Source organism: Odocoileus virginianus, chromosome 33 (genome assembly GCF_023699985.2).
Source record: "Odocoileus virginianus isolate 20LAN1187 ecotype Illinois chromosome 33, Ovbor_1.2, whole genome shotgun sequence".
Classification (NCBI taxonomy): domain Eukaryota; kingdom Metazoa; phylum Chordata; class Mammalia; order Artiodactyla; family Cervidae; genus Odocoileus; species Odocoileus virginianus.
In genome coordinates, this window is record NC_069706.1 from 24,605,256 (window position 1) to 24,626,416 (window position 21,161).

Consider the following 21,161-nt stretch of genomic DNA (forward strand, 5'->3'; position numbering starts at 1 on the left):
AGCCTGAGCCTCCCAGAGGATTTTAGAATATACTTGTCTAGAGTGTCTCAACCCTAAGAAAACAAACATTTAACAATAAAAGCAGACTCTTTTAAACCACAAAGAATACAAAGAGGACTCTCCCAGCAAGCCAAACTGCCAGCTCTCAAAGCAGCACAATCACCAGGCCTGTCGGGAGGAACTTTTTATATCTGAATCAGCACGCTGACCGTGTTGGGAAGGAAGGTTGTAACAAGACAGCACTGTATGCATCAGTGTCATACATGTAAGAAATCCATGTACGCTGGCAGGGCCTGTAAGCTCTAAGTACAAGACGAAAGGCTAGATTATTCTTCCTCAGCCTCTCAGCCTGAGCCGCACGGCTCTGGGGATCCCAGGGGAGCCCTGAGGCCTCACCTTATCGACAAGTCGTTGGGCAGAGGCATCAGTGATCCTGTTGAATACTTTCTGTACTGCAGGGATGCTGATCAGAAAGACAGGTCGCACAGTGGTGGCCAGTGAGACCAGTAAGTGGCATGCAGATAGCAGCAATTTGTCTTGGACCTGGGGAGTGAAGAAGACATGTCAGCTCACGACGTCTCCTGTGAGAATGGTATTAGAAGAACTGGATGAGGCAGCCATGAGCTGAATATGGGGCCTGATGCCAAATTACGTCAACTAGACTCTGTCTCAAAGAAGTTTTCCTATAATGATGTCCAGTAACAAGGTTTCCTCTTCCCTGCCACATCCATAGCTCCTGCCCTCAAGTCAAGACCACTGTCTCTAATTTTCTTGTTCTCAGCCACTAGTATCTTTGAACCCAGTCACTTCTCAGCTCATGAATCCACAGTGGCTCCTCGTCAGCATTTAAACCACATGGCAAACTCCCTGGCGTCATTCAAACAACGGGATTGTTCATCTGACTCTTCTTAATCTAGTCAAGCTGAGATCTCTCTTAACCCTCCATTCTGCAGCCCATCAATCACACCAGGCTTGCCTACTTCCTTCACCTCAACAGGCCAATCAAACCCTTGGTTTAAGTACCATCCTTCCCTTTCAAATTATCTAGCAAAAGCGAAGATGCCTCGAAAACAGGACCAGATGCATAAATTTAAAAAAAGAAAGAAAACAGGACCAGATTCTAGTAAGACTGCAGTCCAACAGCACACCAAAAAGCCAGTGGTATGTAGAATAATTTAGAAAAATTACACAATTTCCTAAAACCAAAAAATATCCCTAACCTTTGAACCCTATCATCCCACTTATTCTAAGCAAATTACCTAAAAGGATAAAGCTAGTCGTGAGTACACACATTTCAAAACTATCTGTAATGAATTGTTAACAAATGGACACAATTTAAAAGATCAGCAATGGACAGGTGAATTCTGAAACAACCCCCTCACAGGATTATCATAACTCATTTACAAATTACAATTATAAACACAAAAAAACTTACTGAAAACAACACCTTGTTCTGTTAATAGTGGTACAGAATGCCATGTATGATTAAAACTACCAGAAAAATAAAAAAGGAAAAGAAGTATCTATATGCTTTAGTAATATAAATTGGTGGTTTCCTTAGAGGACAGCTTAGAATCTATCAAATTTTACATGGATAGAACCTTAGACTCAGCAATTATACTTCTAGGAACCTACCCTACAAGGATGTACAGACAAGGATCTAATTTCCATCAACAGAAGAGTTATCATACATCCCCACTACAGAATAGCATTGGTCAGTTTTACACACTACATTTGTCTGATACATGTAAAGGTCTCCAAGGCACATTATTACACAAAAGAAGATATTAATATATCTCCAGCTGTCTACAAATGTTTACTTATGTATATGAGAATTGGAAAAAGTCTAAAGGATATACAACAAATAGCTGACAGTGCTTACCCTGGAAAGGAAAATGTTTTGGAGGAAGGGATTCAAGAGGACCATAATTTTTTAGCCTATACATTTGAATAGTATTTTACTTTTAGACAATGAGCATGTATTTGTGGGAGACTTAGAGAACTGAAAAAATAGGTATATTTGAATTTACATGGACTAGAACTGAAAAGGAACATGAAATGGCACACAGCTGTATAGCAGTGAGAACCGGGTCTTATGTGGCATTATAAATGGGTATATGAAGAGGAGGACAGACGGGGAGTTAGAGAAGAGATGCAGCCTTCGCTGTTTCAAGACCTTGGTGGTGATGAGAGGTGTGACTGCATCCATGGTGGTGGAGATGAGCGAAATGAACTGCTGGGTATTCTGCCGATGCGCCTCACTGCAGTACTGTGCCAGCCAGTGAGAGTACGCCTGCAGGGCAGCCAGGGACTGAGCGTGCCTGCAAACAAGAGAGAAGATGTGTTAAAGGTTAAGGTCAGAATACATCAACACTAAACCTACTTTCACAGGAGGAGAGAATTCCACCCATCACATTTACCAATCTACAACACGCATGATAGCCTGGAAACCTCCTTGCTCCTGTAGGACCTAAAGTTAAAACCCATCATCTAAATATTGCCACCACTGCCTGGAACCCAGAAGGCAGTTAGCAAACGTCTATCAGATCTCATTCAATCTTTCTGTGACACACACAGGGTCAGGTGAGAGAATGGTAAATAATAAAGCCAGAATCCAAGAATTCAAGTGATAATGTGTTAGGCTGGGAAACAGTAAAAATTTTATATCCTTAACTACAGACCAGAATGTAAAAAGCTACCAGGAATTAGAGCTTTACAAATAAGCTTTGATACGAGACTCTCAGCTTTAAGCTTCCATCACACCATACATAGTATCTGGCTGAGGCTTGAAGAAGCAAAGACTGTTTCTGCCAATGTTGTACTGCACCATACACACAACAAAATATACATCATCAGTTCAGTTCAGTTGCTCAGTCTCTTCTGACTCTTTGTGACCCCATGGACTGTAGCACGCCAGGCCTCCCTATCCATCATCAACTCCCAGAGTTTACCCAAACTTATGTCCATTGAGTTGGTGACGTCATCCAACCATCTCATCCTCTGTTGTCCTCTTCTTCTCCCACCTTCAATCTTTCCCAGCATCAAGGTCTTTTCAAATGAGTCAGCTCTCACATCAGGTGGCCAAAGTATTGGAGTTTCAGCTTCAACATCAGTCCTTCCAACGAACACTCAGGACTGATCTCCCTTAGGATGGACTGGTTGGATCTCTTTGCAGTCCACGGGACTCTCAAGAGTCTTCTCCAACACCACAGTTCAAAAGCATCAATTCTTTGGTGCTCAGCTTTCTTTACAGTCCAACTCTCACATCCATACATGACTACTGGAAAAACCATAGCCTTGACTAGATGGGCCTTTGTTGGCAAAGTAATGTCTCTGCTTTTTAATGTGCTGTCTAGGTTGGTCATAACTTTCCTGCCAAGGAGCAAGTGTCTTTTAATTTCATGGCTGCAGTCACCATCTGCAGTGATTTTGGAGCCCAAAAGAATAAAGCCAGTCACTGTTTCCACTGTTTCCCCATCTATTTGCCATGAAGTGATGGGGCTGGATGCCATGATCTTAGTTTTCTGAATGTTGAGCTTTAAGCCAACTTTTTCACTCTCCTCTTTCACTTTCATCAAGTGGTCTTTAGTTGTTCTTCACTTTCTGCCATAAGGGTGGTGTCATCTGCATATCTGAAGTTATTGATATTTCTCCCGGCAATCTTGATTCCAGCTTGTGCTTCATCCAGCCCAGCATTTCTCATGATGTACTCTACATATAAGTTCAATACGCAGGGTGACAATATACAGACTTGACGTACTCCTTTTCCTATTTGGAACCAGTCTGTTGTTCCATGTCCAGTTCTAACTGTTGCTTCCTGGCCTGCATACAGATTTCTCAAGAGGTAGGTCAGATGGTCTGGTATTCCCATCTCTTTCAGAATTTTCCGTAGTTTATTGTGATCCACACTGTCAAAGGCTTTGGCATAGCCAATAAAGCAGAAATAGATGTTTTCCTGGAACTCTCTTGCTTTTTCGATGATTCAACAGATGTTGGCAATTTGATCTCTGGTTCCTCTGCCTTCTAAAACCAGCTTAAACATCTGGAAGTTCATGGTTCACATACTGTTGAAGCCTGGCTTGGAGAATTTGGAGCATTGCTTTGCTAGCGTGTGAAATGAGTGCAACTGTATGGTAGTTTAAGCATTCTTTGGCATTGCCCTTCTTAGGGACTGGAATGAAAACTGACCTTTTCCAGTCCTGTGGCCACTGCTGAGTTTTCCAGATTTGCTGGCATTATTGAGTACAGCACTTTCATAACATCAACTTTTAGGATTTGCAGTATCTCAACTGGAATTCCATCACCTCCACTAGCTTTGTTCGTAGTGATGCTTCCTAAAGCCCATTTGACTTCACATTCCAGGATGTCTGACTCCAGGTGAGTGATCACACCATCATGATTATCTGGGTCATGAAGATTTTTTCTGTAGAGTTCTTTTGTGTGTTCTTTTACATCATAAAAGCTCACAATTCACCAAGAGTAAATCTTTGAAAAAGTGGGATAGTTGTCCCAGAGCTTACAAAACATCGGACCTTCTAATAAACATAAATGGGTCATTTCTCCCTTTTCTGAAAAAATTAGTAAGTAAGTTTTTGGGTGGGGTGATATTTTGAGACTCCATAAATAAGTAACACCCTCCACAACAAATACCCATTGAGAATCCATGCCTAAATCATTTTTAAAACTTGGTGGTTGCAAACAAGGGAATTTTCTAATTCTTTTTCATTAGCTATATTCTTCTGTAAAAAGAACTTTCTCTCCCTGATCTTCTTTTCTAATCATATGGATGCTGTATATTCAATATATTCCAACTCCTTATCATTTTTATTCTTTCCTGATGATCACACTGTCACGTTAACCAGGAAGCACCCTTTCTAGCCGGCTCCCGTGCCCTTTTCATACATTACCAGCCTTCCCAACTGGCTCAACAAGGTTCTCCAGGGTCAGCCTGCCCCAGATTTGCAGCATTTCTCCAAGAAGCTCTGATTCCTTTTGGTGGAGAATGTATCTCAGAAACCAAGAGCCTGAATATTAAAGGGAGTACTGCTTCTATGGTATCACTGCTTCTAGGACCTTTCAATGGAAAAGCAAGGATACAGGCAGACACCATTTAAAAATCAAACTTAGCATCAATAACTCCAGGGCAAACCGACCTCCAAGGCCTTCTAGACATGATGCAAGAAGGACACACCATCACATATATAACATTCTTGCTAAAATGTTTAACCCTGATCTAATACAGACAAAAACTAGACAAATCAAGATTTTTAAGCTTTTCTTAAAAAAAAAAAAATTTTGACGTGAATCTCCAAAAAGTAACTCTCTTTCCCCACCCTACGCCTCCCAAACACACAATTTGGGGAACTAACTTGTCTAGACTATAAGAGAAACACATAATGAGATTCATTAGTTAGAGCCTAGATCTAAAATACATACATCTATAGATATATACGTATAAAGGACATTCCTGGGACAATTAGGGAAATTGGAATATACAGACATACAGATATGCTTAAAAACAAGAGATGACATTACTGCATCTATGAAAGTTTTTAAGTGTTAATAATGTGTTATGGTTATACAGAAGAATGTTCCTAGGAATAAATGCTGAAGGATATAAAGGTGAAATGATGTGTTGTCTACAATTTATTTTCAAACAGTTCACACAAAAAACATGTATGTGTGTGCACGTATGTGGGGCTTCCCTGATGGCATCTGCAGTGCAGGAGATGCACATTTGATCCCTGGGTTGGGAAGATCCCTTGGGGCAGGAAATGGCAGAATACTGGAGTGGGTTGCCAGTATTCTTGCCTGAAAAAATCCCATGGACAGAGGAGCCTGGCGGCCTACAGTCCATAGGGTCGCAAAAGAGTCAGACACAACTGAGCCACTAAGCATGCACATGCAAATGTGTATACAGAGAGAGAGAGGCAAAAACAGAAGAAACACACACACACAACAAATGTGGCAAAGTATTTATCACTGATGAATCGAGCTTGAGAGTATAGTATATGGGTGTTCATTCTATTACCCCCTTTTCTATAAATTTGAGCTTTTCCAAATTAAAAAGTTAGGTAAGAATAGGTACTAAATACCTTACAGTAAGAAACTGTAAATTTTGGGGTTTTGGTATTCATAGTGACGAAACAGTTATTTTGTATTTTATCTTTAGAATCCAGTGATCAAAAAGTACAAAAGTAAGGAGAAAGGCATCAAAGTCTGTCCTGTGAAAGGAGTGTCTAAGAATTTCAGCCAATCTTTTACATTTATACAGCTCCTTAAGCCTGAAGGAAGGAACACTAAAACTTCCCGAAATTGTGTGCAAGGCGTGTTTATGAGCAAATTAGCCTCTTTCTTGGAAGAAGCTTTCTCTAAATTCTCAAAAAGGAGAGCAATATTAAAAAAAATTTTTTTTTCTAAACCACCATAGTAAATGAGACTTTTTCTATGTATCTAATTTGAAGCTCCAGAACGCTCTAGAACAGGGATCAGAGACTTTTTCTGAAGTCAGAATATAAACGCTTGTTTGTGAAGGCCATCACTGTCACTCGAAACTCTAACCACTCTGCCACTACGTGCAAAAGCAGCCAGAGGTAACATGTAAATGAACAGGCAGGGCTGTGCTCCAGCAGAACTACTTTAAAAGCTAGCGCGGGGCTGAACCTGGCAGAATGCCTCTCCAGCCGAGAGCAAGCCTTCCAGGCAGTGACCTCTGGGAGAGGGCCCCATCTCCAATCCCCATTCCTTTACCCCGTCCCTATGTCCCTTTCCTAATGGCCTCCCACCGTCTATAATGTGTCTCAGTGTGGTCCCTGGGTGGCCGGCTTCAGAATCACTTGGGGTTCTTGTTTAATATGCAAATACCAAAACCTTGTACCATCCTGCTATAGTCAGAATCTCTAGGGGTATATGTTCCCCACGCAACTCTTCTGTACCCCACAGTTTCAGTCACTGGTCTTCAGGACACGATCCGTGGCATTCACTATCCAGCCTCGCCTCCCACCACACCAGCTGCTCCCCACACCCCTACCTGTGTGACTCTGCATCACTTCTGTGTCTTGGCATGTGCTATTCTTTCCTCCTGAAATGCCTACTCCATATACCTACCCTAAGCTCCCAGCTCTCATCTGCCTGATGAACTCCACTCACTCCAGCCACCCCAGTCCCCAGACATAACAAGCTTTCTCCCTTTCAAGGTTTGGAGACGGGAGTTTTTTCATCTTTTCACAACAGCCACTACAGTCTCTTTTTATCTATAAAGCCATTTGGGGGCAGAGAACAAGTCTTTCTGAGAATACACAAACATCTAACTATACTTACACATCAATGAGATCAGGCTTCAATACTGATGGCACGGCAGTCTCAATGTTGTACAATTTTATCTGAGATCCATACAAAGTGACTTTGACCAATCTGTTGGCAAAGAAGAATTGTACGAGTGAGACCACACTGTTTGTGGACTAAAGCAAACAAAATGGACAAGGTATCAACAAAGGTCTTGAGGACATGCTTTTTTCCAATCAAAAAAGAATCAAGACCAGGTTTTCAATTTTATCCCAAAGATGTAATCTGAGATATGCATAAAGATTTATATACTAAGATACAGACTAAAGCACTACCTACAGTCTCAAACTTTTTGAAAACAATATAAATATCCAACAGAGAATATAATATATCCAACAACATGATTAGAATGGAAATTGTTATTATATGTGTATTTTACCACAATTTTAAAAAATGGAAAATAAGCAAATGTTTCAGGTAGATAGACATATGATAAAATATAGCAAAATTTCACTGTAGAATCTAGGTGATAGGTACATGGGTATTACCTATACAATTTTTTAAACTTTCTGAAAATATGAAATGTTCATGATACAACACTGGGGTGGGGCTGGGAAAGGGGGGACACAAAAGTTTCTACAATAGATTAAGGTATTTTTAACTGTCAGCACAATTCTTTAAGAAGCAAGGTACTGAGCCCCCTGGTTGCCCAAGGGCTCACTACATACAAATGAACATTAAATATCACCAGCTCTACTGGGAAACAGGAGACTGCTCTTCCATTAGAGACACTCCTTTCTGACTAAACATTGGAAAAAAACAAAAAAAACCCTAGAGACCTGGCTAAGTTCTCTCTGTGCCTGCTCTGTAAGGAACCCCGGACTCAGGTCTGCGGGGCATGCCAGGGAAGATGGTGCATGTTTTGCTCCCTCAATCCAACAGCGCAGAGGGTCTCACACTGCACTGAGCGGAAGAATCAACTGGGGAATTAGGTATAAGACAACGTGCTGGTGCTGCCCCACAGACGGACACCAGCTCTGAGGGCATCTGGACATGTGCATCTCTGAAGAGCATCCATGGGACTCTGATGCATGGGGTCCATATTCTGAAAAATATTCCTCTCTGATAGGGGCAGAAATCAGGATTTTATTATAAAACCACAAGCTTGAGTCACAAGCTATTCAGGGTTGGGGAGCAGTCAGAAAGAGGTACTTTCAGTAAGCCAAGGAACTAAGTAAAAGAATAAAAGTCAAGGGTCTTCAATCTGAAGTTCTAGGAAGCGGGGTGTGGTGGTGATAAGCAGGCATCAAAAAAGTCACCATCAATAAGTAACATACCAATGAGTGCCCAGTGTTTAATTCTTTAAATTGTTTTACATTTTTTACATTCATACAATGTGTGCACAGTTTACTGGTGTTAAATATATTCATAACATGCAACTACCCCAATCATCTATCTCCATGACTCTTTCCATCTTAGAAAACTGAAACTCTGTATCCATTAAATAGTAACTCTCCACAACCCCTCCACCCCTAACAACCAAGGACTGTCTGTCTCTACCATTCTGACAACTCTAAGTACCTCACAGAAGTGAAACCATACAGCTTGTGACTTGATACTCTTCACTTACATTCAATAGCATTCTTTAACGTTGCTCTACACTAAAAATGAACTTCTAAATGTGTCTTTTAATATTTCTATGTTTAGCAGTCTAGATACTAATATTATGTAACTGACAAGTAACAACGCTACTGATGAAAGTGGCTATTAAGATCATGTAGCCATGACGAGGAGGCTTATCTCACACTTTATTCTAAGTGAAGACCAAAGAGCCAAGTCTGTTTAATTACTGAGTCTGCAAACTTAAGCAATGCAGAAAGATGTATATACATAAGGACCTATAAAATAACCACCCAGAATCTCTGAACAGTCACCTCCCTATGAAGCTGAAATGATTGATGGATACAATACATGGCTTAAGTTTAAATTAAAAAAATATAGACTTTAGACAGAAAGACATGTTCTATTTCTACTATCAGAGGAAACAGGCCTAGTGTAGGAAGAAGAGGAAAAAGAGCTTGAAGTAGAAGCTCTGAGGCTGGAAAAAGCTCAGCATTTGGGCTCCAGAAACCAGTAAAAGTCCATGTGTGGCTTCTCACAAACTGTGTGGTCTGAGGCAAGGCACTCGCCCTCTCTGGGCCACAGTTTACGCAGATAAAATGATAATACCTGTCCCTCAAAATACAGAAAGAAAATGGACAAAATTACTTTCTAAAATCTCCTACTACTGTATACTGCTTTTCTTATTAACATTAATCTGGCTTTGCAGATTTATTTAAAATTCTCAGTCATGTCTGCTTTTAAGCAAAGAGAAACAAAGAAAAATCTGGCATGCAAGTAAGTAGGCTTGGGCCCTAGCTCCCCCTAGTGTGTTACCAATGACACAGCCACTGTGCCAATGAAAGCACCAGGTGTCTCAATTTTGGGCTGGATCCACACCCACCCGGGTTTGATCTAATCTACTTGCTGGTTACCTTCAAACGACCTGAACGACCTGTCACTTTTATTTTCAGCAAATGACGTTTTAGGTGCCTGAGTTCATGAGGGGGTGGGGACCGGGCAGTAGGAAATCATCCTCAACAAATGCAGCCGTAAAGCCCGTGACGGACCCTCCAGGAAGAAGCAGTAATGGGAGCTCAGTGGGGGTAAGGTCAGCTGCCCAGCTTCAACTCCCGAGGACCCTAAGAAGACTGCAAAAACGAGCCCCACTCTAACAGGACCAGAAAAAGACCCCTCTGGCATCTGGCTGCCTAGCCAAGAGTGCATAATGCCTACTTGTTTGTCCTTTTATTAACCGGGCTGTCTTAACATCTCTTTATGACCAAAGCTGGTTTCTCTTGCCGTTACTGCTGTCTTTAAATATAAGCTCTTCCATGAAATCACAGCTTATCTTTACCGTGTGCTACATACTAGGCCCCAGGTTCAGTGCCTTACCTCATATAAATCTCACAATAAATCCACAGGATACTACGTCCACTCCATTCTACCAAGATCTGAATGAAGTTCAGAGAAGGGCAGTGACTGCTCCACACCCCCCGTGTGCGGTGGAGCCTTGAGTCACCTGCGCAGGGCAGAGCTGCCTGGCCACCGCAGCCCTTCATACAAGCAGGGAAGTTGAGTTCCATGCTGTGACTGCCCACCCACCTCTCCACCACTGTGAGGGCGTCGCTGAAGCGTGCGGCGAACACATCCCCAATGAAGTACTCGGCCAGGCGGCCCACAGCCTGCAGGAGGGAGCTCAGGTCTCTCAGGGAACAGTGCAGGCGCCGGCAGTCGTTCTCCGCTGTGATGTTCAGCCTGGGTCCTGGAACAGAACACTTCAGGTGGTTTTTCAACAGGAAGAACATGCTCTAATTCCCACTACAGATAACTGCCTTTTCATATGGTTCAGGGGATTCTCAAAGGAAAGGTCCGTCTACTCAAAGGTATGGTTTTTCCAGTAGTCACGTACAATATAAGAGCTGGACCATAAAGAACGCTGAGCATCAAAGAATTGTTGCTTTCAAACTGTGGTGTTGGAAAAGATTCTCAAGAGTCCCTTGGACTGCAAGGAGATCAAACCAGGCAATCCTAAAGGACATCAACCCTGAATACTCATTGGAAGGACTGATGCTGAAGCTCCAATACTTTGGTCACCTGATGCCAAGAGCCAAATCACTGAAAAAGACCCTGATGCTGGGAAAGATTGAGGGCAGGAGGAGAAGAGGGTGACAGAGGATAAGATGGTGGGATGGCATCACTGACTCAGTAGACATGAGTTTGAGCAAACTCCAGGAGATAGTAAAGGACAGGGAAGCCTGGAGTGCTGCAGTTGATGGGGTCACAAAGAGTCAAACACAACTTAGCAACTGAACAACAATGGCTAAGTAACGGGGCTTCCCTGATGGCTCAGTGGTAAAGAATCCGCCTGCCAATGGAGACACGGGTTCAAGCCCTGGGTTAGGAAGATTCCCCCAGAGTAGGAAATAGCAACCCACTCCCGTATTCTTACCTGGGAAATCCCATGGACAGAGAAGCCTGGTGGGCTACAATCCATGGTGGTCACAAAGAGTCGGACACAACTGAGTATGCACACACACATGGATAGGCAACACAGTAGACAGAAGAAGGCAGGCTGACACCTAAGAGCCAGGAGGATGAGTCAACAAGTTCGACACCTCAGCTCCTACATGGATTTCCAAGTGATAAGGCTGGAACAGAGCTCGTGACAGCCCCGAAAGAAGGACAGGAGCCTGGAAAGGGGGACACTGTGGCCAGGGCGTTGTGACAGTGGGTCACACCCCAAGGAGCCAGAGGACGAAAGGAAGACACAAGTGGAGGAAAGAGCCAGTGACAAAGCAGCCCTGACCTGCCCAACCACCTGCCCCCCTGCAACACTCCCCACGGAGCACAGAGCCTTGGCACAGAAACACCCAACGGCAGGATTCTCAGCCTGCAGGCAGCCCAGCCAAGGCCACCAGACGGGTGGCTAAGAAGGGTGGGCCAGCTTCCAGGGTCAGAGCAAGAGGGTGAGCACCCCACACTGCCAGCCAGAGGAGCCCACAGCACACACAGAACCAAGAAGTGGTTCTGGTCACGTATGGTCACGTGAGGAGAACAGTGCCTCTGTCCACTCCTCTCCCAGTTAACAGAAGCACCACAAGTACACACCTTCTGAGCGTCATGGATGTTCAGGGTCACTGCTATGTAACCGAAGCCCGGGGTAAACTAAAACCTGTCAGAAGATGGGTTCTGATTCCTCATCAGTGGCCCCTCCCCCTCCCTGTACATACCCATCCTCATCACCCACCCAGCTCTACCCTGATAACTCATTTTCAACTTTTTCACTGTACTAATTTTCAGCATAAAGGGAAAGAACCTGTGTTTCTCTATTATAACCAAGCCAAAACAGCAGCCTAAATCAGGTTTCCCTCATGGATGGTCATAAGACAGCTTAAAAGTCATCCTGATGGGGCCAGCCCTCTTCCCCTCTGCCCCTCATCCCTGCACACATCTGGCCCATGGCCGTCCCCTGCATTGCCCCCTCAGCCTCTTCCTGGACCCCTCAGTAGAATGCTAGAGCTCGATGTCTCCTGAGGGAGTCTTCCACCTTTCGATAGCTTGGTCAGAAACACAGGGGTCTCCCCGATAAGACCTCCTATCATCCCCTGGTCTCATCTCTGTCCATTAAATTCTCTAGGCAAGAATACTGGAGTGGGTTGCTATTCCCTTCTCCTGGGGATCTTCCTGACCCAGGGGTCAAATCTGAGTCTCCTGCAACGCAGATAGATAATTTATTGTCTGAGTCACCGGGGAAGCCCTTCCACCCTTTGAGGGGAGAACAAGAAACAAGCTTAATTTAAGCCTGCTGACACATGACAGTTGTGGGGAGATGTGGAGAGGAGGGTCACATTCTTGCGAATCTTCTCTTGGCTGAAAATACATGCCTGGTCCCTTCTGTTTTCTGTGCCCACCCCCTCTCCAGAATCCTGGCCATTCTCATCACTCTCGTTTAAACCTGCCTTAATTTTTCTGATAAAAAAGCAGTACCTAGAATGAAAAACAGCCTGGAACTGCTGTGTGTGTTTTGAACTATTGGTTTGAACCATAGCAATTTGCTGCTATTTGACCATTTCTGACCTAAGAGAACCATAGTAATTCATATAGTTCAACTTAACATTATGTGCCATCCAAGGTTCAAAACAATCAAAATGGCAGCTGATTCTTTCCTGATGTGTCTGCAATGCAGTCAAATGCACAGACAGTAAGTACCCCTAAATCAGTCTATAGCCCTGCCCCCCAGCCTGGAAACCTCATACTATTATCACCACAAAATCATGCAAGGTAACCACATTTCCACCTGAGGGGGAAGGTCAGAGTTCCCACTGTGAAAAGCTGTTCAGATCAATCCACATTCTACTCTGTTTGGCTGAGGCTTAGTTCCCTCCTTGCTCCCATCAACAACACAGAATATCCGCACAATGGAACCTGCAGGTGAGGACACTACGACATGTAGGCTTCAGAGACAGAAGAAAACATGGCCACACCAAAGTCTGATCTTCCATAAACCATGTTACCCTGCAGCTGTCTAAATAGATGTCCTCTGAGCCACACCCAAACAACAGCCCACAGGACTTCGCTGGTGGTTCAGTGGTAGGGACTTCACCTTCCAATACAAGGGATGTGGGTTTGACCCCTGGTTGGGGAACTAATATCCCACATGCCTCACAGCACCCCCTCCAAAACAAAACAAAACACAAAATAGAAGCAATATTGTAATAAATTAAATAAAGACTTTAAAATGCTCCACATTAAAAAAAAAAAAAAAGATCATTAAAAAAAAACAAAAAACAGCTCACTGGAAAGTCACTGCCCTGGAAAGAAACATATTAATGTTAAAGGTAACTCAGGGGTCAGTGGTTAAGACTTTGCCTTCCAAAGTGGGGGTGTCAGTTCAATCCCGGGTCACGGAGCTAGGATCCCACATGACTTGGGGCCCAAAAAAAAAAAAAAAAAAAAGCCAAAACATAAAACAGAAGCAGCTGTGTAACAAATTCAATAAAGATTAAAAGTGGTCCATATTTTTAAAAAAAACAAAAAAAAATTTCAGTCTTTTTGGGGGCGGGGGGGAGAGACTGGGCAATAAAAATATAAAAATTAGCACTGAAGGTATTCCACTCTGAGAGAACAAACAAGTCATAAATGAACCTAAGCAGAACCAAGAGTTTAAGTCTAAAAGTCTGTATCATAGACGAAGTAACCTCTTAGGCAAAGAAGTCTGCACAGCTAAACAAAAAGTTAGCGGGACTGCCTGGAGCAGAAATGTTGCCCCAATGAGGGTGGATCTCAGTGAGGAGTGGCAGAAGCCAAATATCTACAGGACAGATCCTTCAGGACATGTAAGGACACAAGCGCAGCACCAGGGGCACCATGACTGATGAGGGGATGGCGCAGACCACAAACAGTGGGAAAGACAGTCAGCCGGGGCAAAGACGACTGCCGGCGTAGAGGCGGCACAGCAGCTGGCACGCACGGTGACGGCACGTTTTGTCTTGGCTTTTACCAAGGAAGCAGAAGCAGAGGGATCAACAGAAGCTGAGTAAAGAGTAAGACTCCCAGGACTTCCCTGGGGGTCCAATGGCTAAGGCTCCAAGCTCCTGATGCAGGGGGTCTGGGTTCGATCCTGGTCAGGAAGCTAAGATTGCACCTGCCTCACAACGTAGCCAGGAAAAAAATAAAAGTAAGACTGCCATCACTCCAGAATTCAGGCCAGGAGAAGGTAAATGCAAATGAAAGGCATGAGCCCTAACCCATCGGGGAAAAGAACGTGGTTTCTGGTAAGAGGCAGTAAGGCTGACTAATATAGCATGAAGGTTATGTGAGGGGTAAATGACCATGGGAACCAAGGAACAAATCGTACTCAGAGTTTCCATTTCTTAATAGCCTTTGCATTGGAAACTTGGCTTTTGCTTCATCATGGATAAGAAAGCTCATTTTAAAACAGGACATAAGTATTTCTCTGGCCTGAGAGGCTCTGCCCCTTGAGTGTAAGCCCCAAGGATCAGTGCTCAGGGTGAGCTTTAAAAATGACCTGAAAAGCCAAGCACACGGTGAAGCTGCCAGTAAATGGGCTGCGCTGAGCAGACCTACTTCATTGAGGGAGAAATCGATCAGACTGTCCTTCTCGGACGAGAAAGTCTACGTGACGGGATAAGTCTCAGAAAAAGGACTTGACAATCACTGCAGATTGCCACCTGAAGACAGACTCAATGTAATGTTAAAAAGTCAGCTACTATTACTGACTTTAGGTATCTATTCTGGGGGGAAAAGAGTACATGCTCAATTTTATTTTTAAGATCAAGAATAACTTTTTTAGGATCCTGTGTGTGTGCTCAGTCCAACTCTTTACAACCCTATGGACTGTAGCCCACCAGGGTCCTCTATCCATGGAATTTTGGGGGCAAGAATACTGCAGTGGCTTGCCATTTCTTCCTCCCTCCAGGGGATCTTCTAAACCCAGGGATCAAACGTGTGTCTCCTGCATCTCCTGCACTAGCGGGTGGATTCTTTACCACTGTGCCACCTTAAGGTCCTGAGTATATTCTAATTTGAACAAAAGCCCTGAGAGAGAGTCCATTACAGCATGATTTTTCCCCCAAGAATAGATTTTGGAAATATCTGCACCATCTGTACACAGTCCAATGACTTCCATTAATGTTGACGGTGTATCATACAGGCACGCTTGCTTTGAAAATTAGTTTTTTTAAAGTTCTACAGAAGCTGTTCTTACTCAATCTACACAAATCAAGGTCTAGAGTTGGGGCATGCCACGTCCGTCAACCTCCTGAGGCCCAGTGGATTGTTTATGGTAGAAGCTAACCTAGTCATGGAAACAAGCAGTCACAGGCCACCAAGAAGGGCAGCCTCGGAAAGAGCCTCTTGGGGAGGCTCTGCCACAAATAACAAGCTCATCCAGGCACTAGGTTGTACCCTGGGCAACCGTGTGACAGGCTGAAGAAGCAGAGTTATACAACAGAGGGGCAGCTGGCCAGGGCTAGGGATAACTCCTGTAAGGAAAACTGTGTGTGGGTATGGGTGTGTGGGTGTGTGTGTGTGTGTGTGTGTGTGTGTGTGTGTGTGTGTGTGTGTGTGTGTGTGTGTGTGTGTGTGTGTGTATGGGGGTGTGTGTGTGTGTGTGGGTGTGTGTGTGTGTAGCACAAGTGTGTTTGTAAGCACTTTGTTAAGTTCCTATGTGTCTTTGTGTGTGTCTGTGTGTGTGTGTCTGTAGCACAAATGTGTTTGCAAGAACGACGTTCCTGGTGCTTTCGGCTGCAGAATGAATATCAGATTTTGGCTAATTCAACTTTTTATTATTTCCTAGTATACCCTCCTGGGACTAGCACCAACAAGCTATGTGACCTTGGGTAAACTAACACCTCTGAACATGAATTTCCTCTTTTGTAAAACAAGAGAACCGTGATTAGTACTTACAACTCACAGGAGAGTTGAGAGAATTAAATAACAAAAGCAAATAATATGGTGCCTGGCATGCAATATCTCTTCTACAAACAGAAGCTATTATTATTAACAAAATAATCCAAAAATGCTAACCCTAAAACCCCAGCTGGTGAAACCTGCCAACAGCAGGCCAAAGCCTCTCCAAATGGCTGCAGTCAGAGCCACTGACACAGGAGGGCTGAGCAGGTGGCACAGTGGTAAAGAATCTGCCTGCCAATGCAGGAGACACAAGAGACACAGGTTTGATCCCTGGGTCGGGAAGATCCCCTGGAGAAGGAAACAGCAACTCTCTTTAGTAGTCTTGCCAGGATAATTCCATAGACAGAGGAACCTGGCAAGCTGTAGTTCACAGGGTCACAAAGAGTCGGGCACGACTTAGCGACGAAACAACAACAACGTTAACCCAAGAGAGTTGACAATCCCCATGACCAGCTCTACCAGGTCGTCTGCTGCAGAGCTGCTCCCAGGTCCTCCTGATCCTAAAAGCCAGAGAAGGAAGAACACATCCCAGCAAAGTCCAAGGCTATTTTTACCCCTAGCTTAACAACTGGTTTAAAGGACACAGAGAAATATTCTAATTGCCAGGGTTTTTAAAAAGCCCTACTTCTTTACTCCAAGTTAGCTTCTCTCTCACTGAAACACCTCTGTGGGATATACTGTCACAGCCTCATCCTCTACCTCCCCCACAGTTCCTTTTTAATCTTTCTTTTTTTTTTTTAATTTTTGCCTATTTAGAAATTGAGAGAGAGGAAGCAGTGAGGAGGGGGCAGTGGAGAAATCATGTTCTGACAACAAAGAAGGCAGTGATTAAGTATTAGTCCACAGGGTCGCAAAGAGTTGGGCACGACTGAGCGACTCAACCACAACAACATTGACACAGGAGAGCTGACAATACCCATGATCAGCTCTACCAGGTCGTCTGCTGCAGCGCTGCTCTCAAGTCCTCCCAGAAGGATGATTTTTCAGAATCTTTTCTCTGAACATTAAATTAGAAAATAAAAGACAGTTTACCTGACCCTGAAGTAACTATAAACTGCTGTAACCCCAGATAAACTTCTAAATTGTCCTGAAGAACTGGGAACTGAAAACAAAGGAACAAAAGATTAAAAAAAACATAAATGCATATTTTAACAGCATTTAAACATTGAAAGAAGTATCTATAGTGGGAGAAGCAGGGTAAAAAACTTTTCTCTCAGAGCCTTTACACACAGCTAAGAAGAGGTAGCACCCCTCAGCACCTCCCATCCCCAAGGAGTCTTCTACAATTAGAACCACCAGTTAATATTTGGAATAAGAAAGAAAATAACGCACTAGTTCCATACTTTTCTAAACAAAGCACTATGATTATTATGACAATTATGTCCTTAAATGAGGATATCAAGCCCCCAAATGATCTACACTTTTTAGAGCTCTGAGACAAGACCCGCCTCCCTCATTCAAGTCCAAGGGAAATCCTGCCCTTGAAAAAAAGCAGTTATGCCTTATTAAAGTGCATGATAGAGTGAAGAAACAGCCAAATTATTTGGAGTCAGTTTGCCTTACTCATTTAGCAGACAGGACCTTCATAATCAGAGCTCTATCTTTTCTTCCTAAAGCTGCTAACTCCCCATTAAGATAAAATTAAGACGTTAATATGACAGGTCCCCATGAAAGGTAGATGGCAAAATAAAATGGCAGTCTCTGTAAGAGAACATGAGACACGGCTGGGCCGTGCAATGCAAACCTGACCTCAATAAATTATCCTGCCTTTAGAGGAGAAGTGGACTTAATGAAACTCCTTCAAATAGTAAGTATCACTTAGTGAATGAAATCAGTCCTTATGACTTAAGGATTCTATGTTCACATAAACATAGAAAGTGCCCAGCAAATAATCTGCCAAGAGTTTTTTGAGTTTTACGAAGGCTAACTTTCCAACAGTATAATTTTTTTTCCCAACAGTATAATTTTTATAAATAAATCTTCCACTTGGCTTGCCCACTTGTAAGCCACTGGTAAAAGAATAAAGGCATCAGTAAAATTTATATTATGCCCAAGAGTTTAGGAAAGAAAAACAGAACTTCCAAAAGCTCATTTTAAAATACTGGGAGGACATGTTAAACACATTAAATTCAAGGGTGGGTTATCATAATTATTATTGTTTAAAATATATACATTTTGTAAGACTGGTGAGCACAGAAGCCTACCCCGCCATGCTATATGCAGGGAGATAATCAGGCCCTCCGTTCCCCGCAACCCCCAGATGGTGAGTTACCAGTGTAGAGAAGGCATGGGTGGGAAGGAGCTCCATCACTTTGGCCACTACCTCCAGGCTCTGGCGTAAGTACCGCTGCCACTCTGTCTGCTGCTGCCGGGCAAACACAGAAGGATCAGCTCTCCTGCCAGCCTGCCCTCCACCTCAAACCCACTCTCAGACATAAGTATGTGAAGAAACAGTAAACCAGGTTATTTGGTACTTTAAAAAGGCCAAGCTAAAAAAAATTTTTTTGATCCAATGAATTAATGTCATAAGAAGCTGGTTCCTCAAAAAGTAAATGATCCACATAGAATGACCTACTTTTCTCCCTGTCATAGGAATAAGAGATTTTAAAAAGTGACTGGTGAAATAAATGCTCAAGTCCCCTTTCCATTATCCCAGCTATAGGAATCTGTCATTCATTACCTTCTGAGACAGCCCGTTCCTGAGCTTATATAACCGGCTACACAAAGTATGGTTGATGAACAGGCAGCATCGGCATCTCCAGGGTGGGGGGTTGTCAGAAATGCAAATTCTGTGCCCTGCTGCCTCCCCACCCCCCCACACACACACTTCCTGAATCAAAGTCTGCTTAACAAGCTGTCTCACAGTGACTCCTACTCAGGATAAACTATGAGATGCACTGGCTTATATCAAACGGGTAACAGGAAGTGAAGCTGAAGTCTAGCAAGTGCTGCCAAGCACCTACCGTCCACCAGGCACACGGCCGCTGTGTCCATGTGTGCTGCCCTCACCTGACTGTCAACAGAGGTCGGTTCAGACATACCCTTCCCCTTCTGGAAATGTGGAAACTAAACCTCAGAGAAATTCAGTGACCAGACTGCTACCTTCTTCGTACTCAAGGCTGCACAGTCAAATCTAGGCCATCTGGTTCCAAGCACAAGGCTGTTTCTAACCCAGATATGGCTACCCTCAAGGTCTTAACCACAGCACAGTGGCTGCTATTCTGAGAGCCATGACAGTGACTTGAAAAAGTTTAAATGCATGGTGGTTAAGAAAAAGGAACACTGGAATTGTATCCTTAAAGACACTTTTCTTACCAATGTGGGGCAGGCCAGCGTCAATAAACTCAAGGTTGATTTTAAGAGATATCAGTTTATATTAATAAAATATAGTCAAAAGAGATGTCCTTTCACTCTAGCCTTATCATTTAAGTATCTCTAACTATCTCTACCAGTATCCAGCTAGCTTATATTTGTTGCCCAGAGTGTGGATGCAAGGCAAGGAAAAATAGGTGGGATGCCGAGTTCTTACTAAACCACTTTTCACTGTATGTACGGCTTCTTTACTTACGTCTCTAGTCCATACAGGTAAATGCCTGTAAAACGTTTTTACAGTTCATAAAACCAAATTGACCAGCAGAATACAACTATCAAATGAGTAACTCAAACCATAAGACTGTTCTGGCTTCAAGACGGTCTCCAGAGCAAAGAGCTATGGGTTCCAAGTCCCCATTTCCATTCATACCACAGCGTGACAAGGATGAAGGCCAACAAGGCTGTGCTGCTTACATCGTCATCCAGAGTCTCATCATCCAACTCCTCCAGCTGGGCCTGGTTGTATCTGAACTGGATTCGATTCAACACCTCCGTCAGCAAGAGGACTAGGGCGTCTTCGTACCTATGTGGCAGGGAGAAATGCAACATCAGGAGAAAGCAGGCTTTTAGCCTAGGATTTCAAAAAGGCCCCCCACATTCTGAAGGGAATTGGTGTCTACACTAGATTACTGCACACAAGAAGCATCTAAACTAAACTTAGTTTATGGTTTGGCAAGTGTAATGTGACAGTGGGACAGGAGCAGGGGTGTGACTTATTCAGCTATGTTCCAGGCACCTTCTTGTATAATATCCTTTGTCTCTGGTACCAATTTTTGTCTTAAAAGTCTATTCTGTCTAACTTAGTATATAGTCAGTAGGTAAACAATCTGTCTACAATGCAGGAGACACAGAACATGGGTTCAATACCTAAGTAGGGAAGATCACCTAAAAGAAGCAATAGCAACCCACTCCAGTATTCTCGCCTGAAAAATCCCACAGACAGAGGAGCCTGGTGGGCTACACCCCAAAGGGTCACAAAGAGCTGGACACGAATGAGTGACTAAGAATATCCCCCCCACACACAGTGTAGTTACCCCAGCTTTATTTTGGTTATTGTTGGCATGGAATATATTTTCCTATCTTTTTACTTTAAACCTATTTGTGCCTTTAAAATTCAAGTCGGTCTCTTGTAAACAACATGTAGTCAGATCATGTATTTTTAGTCCATTCTGCCAATCTTTGCTTTTTAACTAGAGAAGTTAAGCCTTTAAATTTAATGTAATTACCAATAAGAAAGGACTGACTTCTGCCATTTCGCTGTTTTCTCTATGTTTTATCTTTTATTCCTTATTTCCACTAGGACTGCTTCCTTTTGTGTTAAATAGATTTTTTGGGTGTACTATTTTAATTCCCTTGCCATTTCTTTTACCATATATTTTAAAGTTTTTTTTCTCAGTGGTTGCCCTGAGGATTATAAGTACTATATATAAGTATCAATTAACTCAATGATTTGATTTGGTGGGGAGAGG

The 21,161-nt window shown here is 43.2% G+C and overlaps 1 protein-coding gene across 3 annotated transcripts in view; it reads right to left on the minus strand.

Annotated features, from left to right (window-relative positions):
- The window catches only part of XPO6 (exportin 6), a 111,385-nt gene that overhangs the window by 17,377 nt on the left and 72,847 nt on the right, over positions 1-21,161 (minus strand). For 2 of the 3 annotated variants that reach the window (XM_020907928.2, XM_070461129.1), the window contains 7 exons: positions 20,107-20,215; positions 18,593-18,685; positions 17,353-17,422; positions 10,489-10,648; positions 7,321-7,413; positions 2,177-2,321; positions 397-543 (listed from right to left, as the gene is read on the minus strand). In XM_020907928.2, the coding sequence (XP_020763587.1) occupies positions 397-543; positions 2,177-2,321; positions 7,321-7,413; positions 10,489-10,648; positions 17,353-17,422; positions 18,593-18,685; positions 20,107-20,215 (817 nt within the window). The remainder of the gene's footprint in view (positions 1-396; positions 544-2,176; positions 2,322-7,320; positions 7,414-10,488; positions 10,649-17,352; positions 17,423-18,592; positions 18,686-20,106; positions 20,216-21,161) is intronic. The other variant, XM_020907929.2, reaches the window with a different exon arrangement.